This window comes from Lepisosteus platostomus, chromosome 4 (assembly GCF_059453375.1).
Source record: "Lepisosteus platostomus isolate fLepPlt1 chromosome 4, fLepPlt1.hap1, whole genome shotgun sequence".
Lineage (NCBI taxonomy): Eukaryota > Metazoa > Chordata > Actinopteri > Semionotiformes > Lepisosteidae > Lepisosteus > Lepisosteus platostomus.
The window spans coordinates 22,580,098-22,596,023 of record NC_142614.1 but is presented as its reverse complement, the minus strand read 5'-3'; the positions used below and the strand labels follow the sequence as shown (position 1 = coordinate 22,596,023).

Below are 15,926 nucleotides of genomic sequence, written 5' to 3'. Positions count from 1 at the left end.
TACATTTTTCATTTGCTGGAGAGTTTGGGAGTTGTTACCTACAGTAAATATTCATACCAGTAATATGACACGAGAAGACAGTCCGGGTTTGACTGTACATTCACACACACACATATGTACGGTATACAGTGTATATACAGTATATTATACTGAAGGACCACTTTCGAATTTGAGAAAAGTGGCCCAGGGTTTTTGTTCAATTTAAGCCAATATATTTTGTAGCCACACATTGTTTTAGTAGATGCAGCTTTTCAGTTTCAGCGGTTGATCAATTTGATCTTCCACTAATTGATCGTGCCAAAGAATGTTAAAAAGAGTCATTTGGAAGCTGTTGGATCCTGTAATACAGGAGGCGAAAGTTGGGTGGCTGATGTAGCTGCCTGGTTGCCTGGTGTTGTGATCTGATGACTTGACATGGGGGAGGCGAGCTGCTGCCTGCACAATATGGCTAAGACCTCTGACAGGTGGGAAGGGAAGCATAAGGCTGTCTGTTGTCACACCTCACCATTTGTTCAGAAGCTGGTAAAACAGCGCACATCTGCTGAGAAATCAGAGGCTTGCAGATTCATCTTCATTTGGGTTTCTCATCCCCAGAACTGTATCTCTGCTCCAGAAACATGAATTAATTCACTAGCAATTTCAAAACATTAATTAATTCATAAACTGAAGTACAGTACACAGAGAAAGTATACCACTTTCCGGTTGATGTGTAAATTGATACATTAGAAAATGCTTCACTGCAGATGGTAACAAGGGGCTCATTTGTTGATTCCTCTGTGTGATTTACTAACTCACGTAATGCAAACACTGCAGGAGTCTTAATTGTGTCAAATACAGTTGCTAACATTTTTAATGGTTACTGGCAAAGAAGATGATGAGAGTCAAAAGTTTGTAGTTTAAGGTAATGCAAAAAAATCTGCTTCTGTGAATATTTTAAAATGTCTTGATTTTTCACTAAATTGTCACCTATTGTTGTAGTGCAGTTTGACTGTAATACGTCTTATGTTGACAAAAAACTCACAATCAGTTAGTACTGTTCCTTTACTTTAAACACTAGTGAAAGACATAGCAAACTGAACATTATGTCTGCATTAAAAATGAAATTAGTTAAGCTCAGAGCTGCTGTGCCTCAACACCTAAGGAAGCCTTCTTGAAACAAAGCAGTTCAGTAATGTAGTGATTTTGTCGGTATACAATGTTTGACCCTTCATACATGGGGTTTCGTATCCACACAATGTGGCTCAGCTGGCCAGCTTTCTTCAAACGAATGCTGGCAATTGTGAAACTGTTTCAAATGAACCTTCTCTTGAAACAATTATTACAGCTGGCCCGGTTCACACAAGTTGGTGTTTGTATTGAGTGCTGAGCTGCTGTCCAAGTGATCTCTTTTGATTTGCAGGGAGCCGTTCCAGTCAGCAGGACAGTCCGTCTGCAGCCAGCAGAGGGTATGCAGAGGGCACTTCTGACATGATTGTAGATGCTTCCTACTACAGCAACTTCTACCAGCCACCTCTCTACCCTGCGTACTACAGCAACCTATACAACTACCAGCAGTACCAGGTGCTCAAGGCTCATAATTTGTTCCTGCGGCCTCTCATGTGTGACGTGAACCAGGTGGGGCCGCTCTCCACGCATTAGGCAGAACCATAGTTTTGCATAATTAAAGGCAGGAGAACGGTTGTACTTTATTGATAATTAGCTGCAGTTTACTTTAGCAGCATCATTAAAATAGAAGAATACAGTAGGTACTGGCACAGTATTTTATAAAAAAATGTCACCTGTTCTCCGAAAAACTAGAGTTCAATTGATAAAATGTTCCAATGGATTTGTTCTTGGAAATAACCCTGATGTAAGAATACTGTATTTGTGAAAATAGTTAGGTTGAAAGTGTTACAAGTTGTTCTGTTAAAACTTTTTACAGCTTGCGAGTAAGATTAAGAAATTGTTGGGATAATTAAACTTCAGGAACTTCGGTTTAGGAGAGAAGGTTTCATATACTGGTAGCTTTTCTTAGAAATTTCCATAAGTTTTGTATTATTTTGTATATTATAATGAAGTTACTATGTTGAGGAATCTTGAGCAATGTGGACAGAGAACATCACACACAACAAAAGTTGAATGTACTGTTAATCTAAGGAGAATAAGGACTTCAGAAAGTCTTGTCAGTACGTAATTATTGATCATTTTCAAACTGGGACACCATTCTCAAAGCAGTGTTTTTGGTTTCTTCAATGATTAAGCTTATGTAATAGTAGTGATTCCAACCAAAGTTGAAGAGTGCATTAGATGTTAGGAGGAGTGTAGTCCTAGGAACACATTGTGTTAATATTCAAAGGAACCAATCCTGTCTATTGAAAGTGTAGGACTCTAATTTGGGACTCTATTGTTTGTGTTTAAAGTGTGGAGTTTTATAGTTGCCAAGAAAAAATGGGGAGCTCATGAGAGGTCATTGTAGAGAGAGTGGTAGAGGGATAGAAAGTGAACAAAAGCCTGTGTTAAAACCTTCCTTTTTGTTTTTATAATAATACTTGAGTTTCTCATTGAGAAGAAATAAAAATTGTTACTCAGGCACAATATAACATGTAACGTTTTACACAGGACTGTAAATAGCCAGTCTATATACACAATTGCTAAATTAACAGTTTCATTAAAAACAAAACTACACAAAATACAGAAATGTTGAATGAGGAAGCAAGTGTGAGTGGAGAACCAAGAGAGTGTGTCATGATCTATCATTAAATAAATTTCATTTATTTACATTGCAAGGAAACATTTTTTGATATTGCCTATAAGCAATTGTTAAGTATTAAGGCTTGCAGGACGTGTCTAGCCAAATCAGTATTAGCAGTCAGATTCTCTTTTTAGTTCTCTTTTTTTTCTAGCTACGAAGTGATAGCCTGTTCATGCAGGAGGACAGAAACCAGGCCACACAAGAAAAGTGGGCCTGGAAATGGCTTATTAAAGAAACACAACGATGTTGGTCTTGATAGTAAACTGTTGTTGAGAACAAGCTGCGACGTGCAAGAGTAGTCGTGCAAAGTAGCAAGAGGACAGCGATGGGTCACACACAGGTCCGTCTTTACCGAGACCGTGATGTTGATGGTGGTTCCTGTCAGTCCACCAAATCTGTGTTTGAGTTGGCAGGAGCTGCTTGCTGGCGAGGTCACATTCTCTTTCAGAGAATGGTAATGCACCGTGATGGCAGTTACGCCACCGTTCCGACTGACTGGGCAAGCACAGCAGAAAGGTGTGCTGCCTTCATGGTGTGGTACCCCTCTGCACAGTGTTTACATTTTCCGGATTCCCTCGGGCGAAACTGCAACTTATTCTGCCACTGGGAGTTCTTTAACCCTTATCCAAATGAGGTAATTAGCACACACTGTTGAACAGCCATCATATCCATTATAGTCTCCTAGACCACAGTGCTGCCGTATGTTTAACATGAGTATTATGAGTGTGCAGGCATTCTGTGTGCATTGACGTAAAAGCAAGGTTATCGTATTTACATCTGGTAATTAAACGGTGAGGGGAGAAATATATCATGCTTGGAAATGCGGAATTCTTTATATTTTATATTTTGTGCACTACATATTCTACAGGAGCATCTATCAACTAGTTTTACAGCAAACAAAATTAAGTTTTTCTTCCACAGTTCCTTTCATAACAATTCATCACAAAACTTTACATAAAAATCTCAATAAAACTTTGTTCTTGGTTGTGGCATTACTTGTATAGGTGAAAATAGAAACATATGTGTAAAAACAGCACAAAAACAAACTTTAAAGGCTCAAAATGAACAAAGTTCATGCATCTTTAAATTCTTGCCATTTGTCTTTTAGATGCGTTTTAACGCATCAGTTTTTTTATTTCCTTAAGGGCCTGCTTGAAAAATGTAAATTTCTGGAAAGATAAGTTTTTCTTATTGTTCAGTTTGTTTTCATTTGTATAATTAGTTGTTGGGGGGGGGGGGGGGGTTAAGAATTTTAGGAGCAATGGAAATTAGTAGATAAATAATTATCGGTCCTTTATAAGGTGCAAATCAAATTTAAGCAATATTAAATTACAATATTTATATACTGCTCAGTCTCAATGTGTAGCAGTCTTTTAATGATATTGACGTGAAAAGAAATAGTATGTGTTTTTGGTGCCCTTTTTGTAGTTCAAAACAGTACAATTTCAAGTTAAATAATAGTAAATTATGCTATGTTAGGCAACAGACTGTTTTGGTCTAATGATGCCTCAGTGTACCTTATGAGGGAGCAAAGACAAAGGGAGACCCAAGGATAGAGCAAAATAAAATAAATGACCAGGTAATTAAGTCTTTATACATAAATGCCAGGGTTATTTGAAATAAATTACATGAAGTAGAATCTACCACATTAGCCGGCAATTAAGATGTTATTGGAATCATGTTTTAGAGGAACAAGGCTAACCGAAAAATGTTGGAGATGGATGTAACATTAGTGGACACACTCTGTTCTGGAGAGATAAAAGAGGGGGAGGTGTAGCGCTTTGTTGTATATCAAAAAGAGTATACAGGCTCAGGAACTAACCCTAGAAGAATCAAGAGTCTGTGAATCTTTCATGTTATATGTAGTCAGGTCATATTATACGTAATCTATCCAACCATTTGTTAACCACTTTTTCCAATCCAGGGTGGTAGGGGGAGCCAACACCTATACTGGCAAGCAATGGGCACAAGGCAGGATACACCCAGGACAGGATGCCAGTCCATCACAGGGCAGACAGACAGAAACAGGTGTACACTCACACAAGACACTTTTTCCAGAAGGCAATTAATCTACCTGTATATGTTTGGCCTGTGGGAGGAAACTGGAGCACACAGAGGAAACCCACACAAACACAGGGAGAACATACAAACTCCACACAGATAGCCCAGAACCCAGGACCCCAGCGCTGTGAGGCAGCAATGCTCACCAATGAGTCCCCGTGCCACCCGTATTATATATACAGTGCCTTGCGAACGTATTCGGCCCCCTTGAACTTTTCAACCTTTTGCCACATTTCAGGCTTCAAACATAAAGATATAAATTTTTTATTTTATGTGAAGAATCACCAACAAGTGGGACACAATTGTGAAGTGGAACGAAATCTATTGGATTTTTGAAACTTTTTTAACTAATAAAAAAATGAAAAGTGGGGCGTGCAAAATTATTCGGCCCCCTTGCGTTAATACTTTGTAGAGCCACCTTTTGCTGCGATTACAGCTGCAAGTCGCTTGGGGTATGTCTCTATCAGTTTTGCACATCGAGAGACTGAAATTCTTGCCCATTCTTCCTTGCAAAACAGCTCGAGCTCAGTGAGGTTGGATGGAGAGCGTTTGTGAACAGCAGTTTTCAGCTCTTTCCACAGATTCTCGATTGGATTCAGGTCTGGACTTTGACTTGGCCATTCAAACACCTGGATACGTTTATTTGTGAACCATTCCTTTGTAGATTTTGCTGTATGTTTGGGATCATTGTCTTGTTGGAAGATAAATCTCCGTCCCAGTTTCAGGTCTTTTGCAGACTCCAACAGGTTTTCATCCAGAATGGTCCTGTATTTGGCTGCATCCATCTTCCCCTCAATTTTAACCATCTTCCCTGTCCCTGCTGAAGAAAAGCAGGCCCAAACCATGATGCTGCCACCACCATGTTTGACAGTGGGGATGGTGTGTTGAGGGTGATGAGCTGTGTTGCTTTTACGCCAAACATATCGTTTTGCATTGTGGCCGAAAAGTTCGATTTTGGTTTCATCTGACCAGAGCACCTTCTTCCACATGTTTGGGGTGTCTCCCAGGTGGCTTGTGGCAAACTTTAGACGAGACTTTTTATGGATATCTTTGAGAAATGGCTTTCTTCTTGCCACTCTTCCATAAAGGCCAGATTTGTGCAGTGTAAGACTGATTGTTGTCCTATGGACAGACTCTCCCACCTCAGCTGTAGTTCTCTGCAGTTCATCCAGAGTGATCATGGGCCTCTTGACTGCATCTCTGATCAGTCAGTCTTCTCCTTGTCTGAGCTGAAAGTTTAGAGGGACGGCCAGGTCTTGGTAGATTTGCAGTGGTCTGATACTCCTTCCATTTCAAGATGATCGCTTGCACAGTGCTCCTTGGGATGTTTGAAGCTTGGGAAATCTTTTTGTATCCAAATCCGGCTTTAAACTTCTCCACAACAGTATTACGGACCTGCCTGGTGTGTTCCTTGGTCTTCATGATGCTCTCTGCGCTTTCAACAGAACCTTGAGACTATCACAGAGCAGGTGCATTTATACAGAGACTTGATTACACACAGGTGGATTCTATTTATCACCATCAGTCATTTAGGACAACATTGGATCATTCAGAGATCCTCGCTGAACTTCTGGAGTGAGTTTGCTGCACTGAAAGTAAAGGGGCCGAATAATTTTGCACGCCCCACTTTTCATTTTTTTATTAGTTAAAAAAGTTTCAAAAATCCAATAGATTTCGTTCCACTTCACAATTGTGTCCCACTTGTTGGTGATTCTTCACATAAAATAAAAAATTTATATCTTTATGTTTGAAGCCTGAAATGTGGCAAAAGGTTGAAAAGTTCAAGGGGGCCGAATACTTTCGCAAGGCACTGTAATATACAAAAGCCAGTGACATAACTCCAACAGTCGCTCAAGACAGGAAATGTCTAATGTAGTGCCTTTCCGTCAACAGCTGGCAGATGACACTTAATGTAAACAAGGCCAGAGTATTACATTCAGGTTGCAAAAACAAACTATGCTTACAAAATTGGAAAAGCTACACTGGAAGATGCTGCCTACTATATGAAAATGACTTAGGTGTTTATGTTCACACATCATTTAAATGTTCAGACAATAAAGGGAAACAATAAGAAAGGCAAACAAAATGTAAGTATATAGTTGAAAGCATAGAATATACATCAGGGGCAGTGACTGTATGTAGAAATTATGTAATGCACTAGTAAGACCTTGTTTAGAATATGGTGCAAAGGTAGATCTTAAATGCCACATAAAATTTGCTTGATTTGCATATTATCTCTTTATAAAATTAGTTTGAAGAATTAATAAAAACGTTAAAAAATACGTCTGCAATCTTGCAGGTTATTTTTGGTCTATTGGCATTTTACATTTATTTTCATCACCCCTAATTTATCATGAGTACTAATATATGTATTCACATGCCATACCTGAATTTAAATCTGTCATAGTTTATGTATGTTATGAGAGAAGGAGAAAGACTTTCATCTTAGTGAAGGGGTTTATACTTTGGGAAATTTCCACATTCCTCTGAACATTAATTTTTTAGATTTATGTTAAAAAGTTTCTCGTTGTATCAGAGAACTCAAGTGTGAAACAAATTAAATCTATATTTCTTCAAGGATCTAATCTGAGTGTTTTATTTTGCAATAGTGCTGATAGGGCTATATCTCATGGTGTCAGCGCAGTTGAGATTCTGATGGTAACATATTGTTCTGGGGTCACTGCTTCTGTCAAGCAACAGCAGGTTGGAACAGAATTGCAAAGGTTAATTATATTGTCTATCAAGCAGGGCACAGTGAAAGCATCTCATTGTTATATTGGAGAAAGCAGAACTTTAACACGGAGCTTAGTGAAGTGTAAATCCAGGTAAATATAATCGGCTAAAAATCCAAACATACTGTATAAAAGTCTATGATGGTACAGCCCAAAACTGTCATAGTGTTACTACTGAAGGACATTTGAAATCTGTCTAAATGCTCAATATTTGGGATTTTAATAAGAACTGTTTTTACATTATTGCAGCACGTTAATAGATTTGAACTGAATTTCAATAAATTTGCTACACAGAATTCAGCTAAAGATGGAGTAGTACTGTAAGTGTTAACATTTTGAAGTACTGTATCTTATTCAGTAGAAAATGCTTTAAAGAATTGAGGAGCACATACTCCTTAAATAAATGCTTGATAACTGAAACATCAGCAGGGATGTGTCAACACATTTTGTGTTAATATTTAATGTACAGTACCCATATGTTTGCAGTCCTGCAAAATATTATATTTAACAGAAATTCTGTTCATGTTCATTCTTCCAAAATAGTAATGGTTCTGTAATTAAGTGAATATTCTCTGGTGAAAGTCCTGGCACTTTATGATAAAAGCTGCTACAGTCTTTCCTGTACTTTCTGAATGTTTTTTTTAAACAATCAATATATTATTTCAAATTTCACATCTTTTGTACAATGTTAAAGTGATCAGTGAACTGCCTTCAAGATACTGATGGCACGACACGAAGGTGTCTTTCTCTTGATAAGTATTCTTTATTTTTTGTGTTTTCCCATTCATGATTTTCACCAGGCTTGACAACAGGTTAAATAATCAGATCTCATGTGCCCAATCAATTTTCTCACTAATGGGGCGATTTAGTGCTTACGTAACAGTTACATTCACTTGAGTTTACCAATTAGCAATGAAAACTCATTTAAACAATGATTCTAACTGAGTCATTATCAGTTTGGTGAAATGGCTTCTCACATATACTGCTCTTGTTCAAGAACTGTTTTGTTCTTGAACCCAAACTTGGCATGTTTCATTCTTTGAGTGTATACTAGGACAGTATAATTCCTGTGTGGCAAAACTCTCAATGGCTGGCTGACCATCATTTTGTTTGCAAAATTCAAAGTACCATTGTCTTCTGAACCACAGCACCAACTGACTTAAAATCAGACATCCTTCAGACTTGCACCCCACAGGATGGAGCTATGTTTAACTTCCACAGTGGGTCACCAACTACTTGGTGAAACATGCCCAATAACTCTTAACAGCTGTTCTTCAAAACTTGTTTCCGGCAGAAAATGAGGTTGATGCGTGATCACCATTTTCGTCTTAAACTTCTTAAGCTAATGCTGCCTTAGGAGCCACTACACACATTGTTTATGTAGAGCAAAGTAGAAACTCTTACAAAATTAGCTAATATAAATGCATAGGAGTATTTTCTGAAGTGTGTTAATTAAGAACAATATAAAATATAGGCAGCATATTAAAAGGCTGGTAGTAGTCATATACTGTATAATGTACATGAGGTATACATTATATTATTTAATTACACAGGAGCAATACAGTGTAGTGAGTATTGTAAATCTCTGGACTTAGCTGGTGAGTTGTGGGTCCAAGCCCTTGCTGTAGACACTGTTGTACCTTAATAATTATAATAATAATTGCTTACACTTATATAGCGCTTTTCTGGACACTCCACTCAAAGCGCTTTACAGGTAATGGGGGACTCCCCTCCACCACCACCAATGTGCAGCATCCACCTGGATGATGCGACGGCAGCCATAGTGCGCCAGAACGCTCACCACACATCAGCTATCAGTGGGGAGGAGAGCAGAGTAATGTAGCCAATTCATAGAGGGGGATTATTAGGAGGCCATGATTAGTAAGGGCCAATTGGAAATTTGGCCAGGACACCGGGGTACACCCCTACTCTTTTCGAGAAGAGCCCTGGGATTTTTAATGACCACAGAGAGTCAGGACCTCGGTTTTTTTACGTCTCATCCGAAGGACGGCGCCTGTTTACAGTATAGTGTCCCCATCACTATACTGGGGCATTAGGACCCACATGGACCACAGGGTGAGCGCCCCCTGCTGGCCCCACTAACACCTCTTCCAGCAGCAACCTTAGTTTTTCCCAGGAGGTCTCCCATCCAGGTACTGACCAGGCTCACACCTGCTTACCTTGAGTAAGGTACTTTACCCCACTTGCTCCAGTACATCCTGGAGGTCCACACCCAGCTGTAGGTATAAACTGGAATTAGCATTGCTGGAGGTTGACCCAGTAATGGACTGATATTCTATCTGGGCTGAGAGGAATGTGCTCTCTGATCCACTTCCTCCCAAGAACTCTGAATGATCACTGGCCTGATGAGCCATTGTGCGTGGCTACCTGTTTAAGTAAATATTATACAATAATATAATACAGGGATGCAAAGGAACAAGTTAAATTTTATTCCATGCTGAAAAGAGAGGAAAAGAAACACTATGTTTCGGCTGTGGAGCCTTCTTCAGGTGCGTGTGAGAGAGGAAAACCGGAGGTTGGTAAAGCATGGGAGAACAAAAGCTGGGAATGGAGAGGAGGTGGGAGCAGGAGAGGAGCAGTATCAACACACTCTCTCTCTCAACTGAAGAAGGCTCCACAGCCAAAACATTGTGTTTCTTATCTTCTCTTTTGAGCTTGGAATAAACCTTTACTTGTTCCTTTGCAACCGGCGCATGCGGATGCAGCTACCTACTTGAACTAATACAGGGGTGGCATGGTAACATTTTAGTTAGCATTGAGGCTCTGTGTTCCCTTCTGGACCTAGGGTGCTATCTGCGTTGAGATACTGTGTTCTTGCCGTGGTTGTTTAGGTTACCTCCAGGTGCTCGGGTTTCCTCCCAAATCTTAAAACACACTGGTAGGTTAATTGGCTTCTAGGAAAGTTGGCTCTGATGTGAGTGTGTTCATGTGTGTTCATGTCTGTTATTGCGCCCTATTGCTGGGATAGGCTCGGTCTCCCCTGTGACCTGAATTTGACGAATTGGTTAGAAAATGGATAGACGAAAAACCAAAATAACACAAAAAATACAATGATATATTTCCCAGTGAGAGTGTTAAGATGGCGATGCTTTATTTGTGATTTCAGCAAAATGGAAATGCCTCTGGTTTTCCCTTTAGTGTATGTCTGCAATACCTGTTTTTGGGACAGACTGCAGGTTCCTAGACGCATGGTCAGGTGGAAAAATACTGTACAACTTCGGGGGCAACTACAAAAAATGTCTTTAACTTAATGCACTGTAAGGAATTGCGTGTGAAAGATCTCTGAGTCCATTGAGTACAGTGCAATATATCATGGTGCAAAGCTCATAACTCAGATTCTGGCTATGTGATGTGATAATAATAATAATAATAATAATAATTGCTTACACTTATATAGCGCTTTTCTGGACACTCCACTCAAAGCGCTTTACAGGTAATGGGGACTCCCCTCCACCACCACCAATGTGTAGCATCCACCTGGATGATGCGACGGCAGCCATAGTGCGCCAGAACGCTCACCACACAGGAGAGCAGAGTAATGTAGCCAATTCATAGAGGGGGAGTATTATTGGAAATTTGGCCAGGACACCGGGGTTACACCCCTACTCTTTTCGAGAAGCGCCCTGGGATTTTTAATGACCACAGAGAGTCAGGACCTCGGTTTTACGTCTCATCCGAAGGACGGCGCCTGTTTACAGTATAGTGTCCCCATCACTATACTGGGGCATTAGGACCCACATGGACCACAGGGTGAGCGCCCCCTGCTGGCCCCACTAACACCTCTTCCAGCAGCAACCTTAGTTTTTCCCAGGAGGTCTCCCATCCAGGTACTGACCAGGCACACACCTGCTTAGCTTCAGTGGGTTGCCAGTTGTGAGTTGCAGGGTGATATGGCTGCTGGCTTGATACAAAGTGGCAACAGCAGGGAGAGAAGGAAGCCTGTGAAAAAATGTCTAGCTACAGTATGTCTACTAAAAAGATACAGCCAGTTTGAGCCATAGACACAGAATGGGGTATTGAGTAAGAATTTATGGTTTCTCTTTTGCAAATTATAAGATTAATTTTTTTGGGGAAAAGGTACAATGCCTCCCTAGTCACATAATGCGTCATTTATTTAGTTTTAATTGTACACTATTTTTATTGCAGCTCTCAGCTAAATACTTGATATCACTAGTATCTTGATTTTTTAGTATAGAAAAGAATGAAGTATGATTTCAAATGATAACTTCACAAAATGATTTGTCTACAAATATTTCAAACATTCCAAAGAGGACATAATTTACCATGTATATGTGTTGTGGTTTGTTACAATTAGTATTAGCAGAATTGCATATCTTTTTATGTTTTAACCTATGTTGTTTATCATGTTTTTCTCAACCGGGTTATTTTATTTTAACCTTTGTAATTTGAAGAAAAAAAATGTAAATCAGATTTCACTGCAGTTATCTTATGTTTTGGAGTTTTGAGTTTGTCCTTAAAGCAACTCTAAATCACTAAAGCCATTGTGACAAAACTGCTGAAGCACCAGCTGCTTTAAATGTGTTAGCAATGGTGAGGGAACTTAAAACTGAACACACATCTACCAAAAAAATCATCAAATTATAATGTCTTTTGCTAAAAAACTATTATCTAGAAAGGTAAAAGAACTACAGCTATGGTCATATTTTATTGGCATGACTGTGAACATTAACTACTATAACATAAACTAAAAACCTCCTGTAACTTTCTGTTCAAATAAGCAGATCCAAACTCAAAGTTGGTGCTTTTCCTTGCAAAAAACAAAGAAGGTAGTTATTGTTGTCTCACCCTTTTCTTTTTCTTGTCATGCTTTTCCATGTCCATCTCCACATGAAGAAACATCTTTTTTCAATGGCTTTACTTGTTTCACAAATACAGAGGTCCTAGAATTTTCCCATCTTTCCAATCTTTAACATTTATCTTTCCGCATACACAATTTGTATGGATTTTGTACTGTAAGGTTTGGTGGTCATATGTACAGATTCAAATAGAGGAGCAGGGTTAAAAAGTATTGTTGTTCTTATTATTAGTAATTTATAATTATTAATAATTCTCATCATAATCTAGGCACTTTTACATGAGGATGTCTCATTCTTTAGAACAGGGTTTCAACTTTTATAAACATGGAACACACAACCATGATCAATCTAGACTTTTAATCAGCTGAAAAAAAATTAAAATACCCTGAAGTTAATATCGGAAGAGCTTGATTTCTTTATTTGTTTTGAAATGAATTGTGTTTCTCTGCATTGCTGGATTTTTTCAGTGTGTCTCAATTCGTAAGTTAGTCCCACGGTGCATATGGCCCAGAAAAAAAATAATACAGTAGACTTGTCTCCTTGGCAAAATATATTTACGCAAATTTGTGCGTGCACAGTTAGTAAGGAAATGATAAATGAAAAATCAAATAATGCAGGCAGGCTTGTAAACTGAAAACAAGTATGAAGGTGAAAGAAAGAAGTACGAAGGGGGAAGGCAAGTCCAGAAAAGTGTGTGACTTTGATTTAAAAATTGAGATTTTGGGAAGTTAAGGGGTGGGATGATAGTAACCAGTTTGGCGCAGATGTATGACAAGAATGAATCTTCGATTCATGCAATTAGAGATAGAGGCAAGGCTATTCATGAGAGCTATGCCTGTGCTGTGTTCCCTGCTTTTTATTATTGAAGTTTATTTAATCTGTTTTGTACACTGTGCAGTAATGTATTTGTTACATAACTGTCTTCATAACACTTTGGACTGTATACATACACTTATAATTGATTTTACTTGTTTAAGGGAGGGAATAGGATGGACTAAGTTGGGTGTTTTGATTATACACAATTGTGAGTACACAGGTTATGTCAGGATCCTAACTACCGTGTAAAACGCATGTCTACTCTAACAATAACTAATTGTTAGACTCTTTTTAAGTGTCCTTACACTAACCTGTCTTTCTCTTCTAAACAACAACAAACATGCATAGTTTTATTGGCACAGATGACTGTTGCAATGGATGCAGTCAAGTGTTTGTTCCTGACCTTCTCAGATCATCCAGTGCTCACAGTAAGACTCACGAGATAATCAAGAATGTTGTTAGCTTCCTTGGTGTTGTCCCATGATAAGTAATGGGTATTATTACTATTTAGAACAAGCTTGAGTGTGGGCATAGTAAAATGACAAGGAGGCTAGCACAGACTGAAAGAGCAGCTACATAAATAAGAATTTTCTTGCTGCCTTGTTGTCACATTCATTTTAAAATATGCATGTGTCCTTCCCATATGCTGCCAGAAGAGAAATATCTATAGATTATCCTATTCAGCAGCGTCTCTGAACTTGTTGTGACATCCTGGAAAGGCATCCCAAACAGAGTCAGCTACAGTACCCTCATAGTTACTACAGGCGTGGGGTGTGATAACTTGGAACTAAACCATTACAGACGTCTTATGTAAAGTGACTTTCTACCCCGTTCTAACACTTTGGTCCAGGGTGTGTCATTTGCAGATGTTATGTTTAATATTCATAGTTGTAGTGTTACACTGAGTGAGGTGAATTAATTGCAAAACAAAAGCAAAAAAATACTTTATTATTCCACATTTAAAAGAAAAGAACCAATTTTTTCTGTATGAACCAGGTCTTTTTTTCAGAGATGTGCAAATCTATTTTGTGTTGAAACATTTTTAGTCTGTTTCCTATTCTGTTATCTCTTAGTGGGGCAATACTTCATTCTTTTATTAAGTGACATAATTCAGATTTTTTTGGAGAGGACAGTTGGAGTATCAGTTAAATGACCCCATTCTTTATAAGCAGTTCATTTTTTTAATTAGTAAAAGGGAGCACAAATTGACGGTGATATGCTGAATATGCGTGTCTACTGGTTTACGTTTATCTAAGCATGCATCTTTAGACTTAGAATACATTGGAAGAAACCTGGTGTAATGCAGGTAGAAAATGAAAATATAAGGGTGGCGTACATTATCCAGACAGTTGATGGTGCCAGATAAGAAACCTTCAGGTAGGTAGGAAGTAGAGCAGTGAAAGTTTTTTTTTTCAGTTATTAATTTTAATTCAGTTATTAGTATTGTGTGCTACTTTAAAAATTCAAAATTTTATAATCTCAGATACTACAGAGATATCTCAACCATCTGAAAAACTCCACAGAGGGTCCATCTCAAAAATTATATTCTACAGTACATGTGTGCTAGTAAACAACTTGATACATAATCTTGATACATAAGGTTGTGTAATGGATTAAGAACTAATACGTTTAAACACAGGATATATTTAACCAAAATACCAAAATAGATTTTAGTTCCAAGTGCATCTACATAGTAAACCTTGTCAGTTCATCTTTCTATATATCTGTAAGAAATATCTGTGAATATCTGTGGTCTTTGAAACAGGTTACTTTGACCCATAGGTCCATTGAAACTGTCAGAATAGAAAGGAAGACATTTTGAGAGCACTGTAAATGAAGAGAAAGTTATTTTGTGATGTTGCAAAATGAATCTGAGATGTCATTAGTTGATGTTGAGATATCTATTTTATCTCTTCAAGATGTGTTGTCATCTAGAAATAAATGTGAGATATTGATATCTTTAAGTCTAGTTAATAATATGTTTTACATCAATTTAAATATATCTGAAAATGATTATAAGATAAATTGAAATGCACTTAGAGGAATCTTAACAATTTTAATTTCACATATCAAGTAAAAAAACAAAGACTGAGGTAGTTAAGCAAATTGCTTTTTAATGGTTGTCTTGGATAACAATAATTTAAATGTATTTTAATTTTAAAATCATTTTGGATGATTTTGAGATTTTTCTGTTATTAGTACTATGTAAGTCAAGGTCTAAAAACGTCTATCTCCAGCTGTGCTATATAAGTGGTTTGTTTGAATTTTTTTCTAAGGATTATAGAAGTTGTACTACAAGTGTTTGTGGCTATTTATTTAAATATTATTCGGGGTAAGTTCACTTTAGACCTTTTAAATGGAGTACACTGCAAGAATATGCCATAACCCAAGCCAAGGAAAGTCGCATGCAACATTTGACTTAAGGTAAGTTAGTAATCTCTCATTTATTACATGCATCCAACAGACCTGACCCTAAAAATATTTAAAGTGAATACACTTTGATGTTTCACCACAGTTGGTGGTGATTCACCACAGTTTCAAGATTTTCATCTTGGAAACCATTTCACCCATTTACCCCAAAACATCTTTTTTTTTACTTTTTTAGTATTTTATATATTGTATAAATTGTTTGAAGCTCAAGACTGATTATAAGACTGTTTGAAGTAGTGGTAATGGTATTTAATGATAAATAATCAATGATGTTGAGGTGTCTGATTCAAATTAAAATCCCACTTAATGCCCCCTGCA

The 15,926-nt window shown here is 37.9% G+C and overlaps 1 protein-coding gene across 2 annotated transcripts in view; it reads left to right on the top strand.

Moving 5' to 3' along the window:
* Positions 1-15,926, top strand: part of dmrt1 (doublesex and mab-3 related transcription factor 1) — a 40,406-nt gene that overhangs the window by 8,760 nt on the left and 15,720 nt on the right. The window contains exon 3 of one of the 2 annotated variants that reach the window (XM_088629041.1): positions 1,400-1,614. In XM_088629041.1, coding sequence (XP_088485167.1) covers positions 1,400-1,614 — 215 coding nt within the window. The remainder of the gene's footprint in view (positions 1-1,399; positions 1,615-15,926) is intronic. The other variant, XM_088629042.1, reaches the window with a different exon arrangement.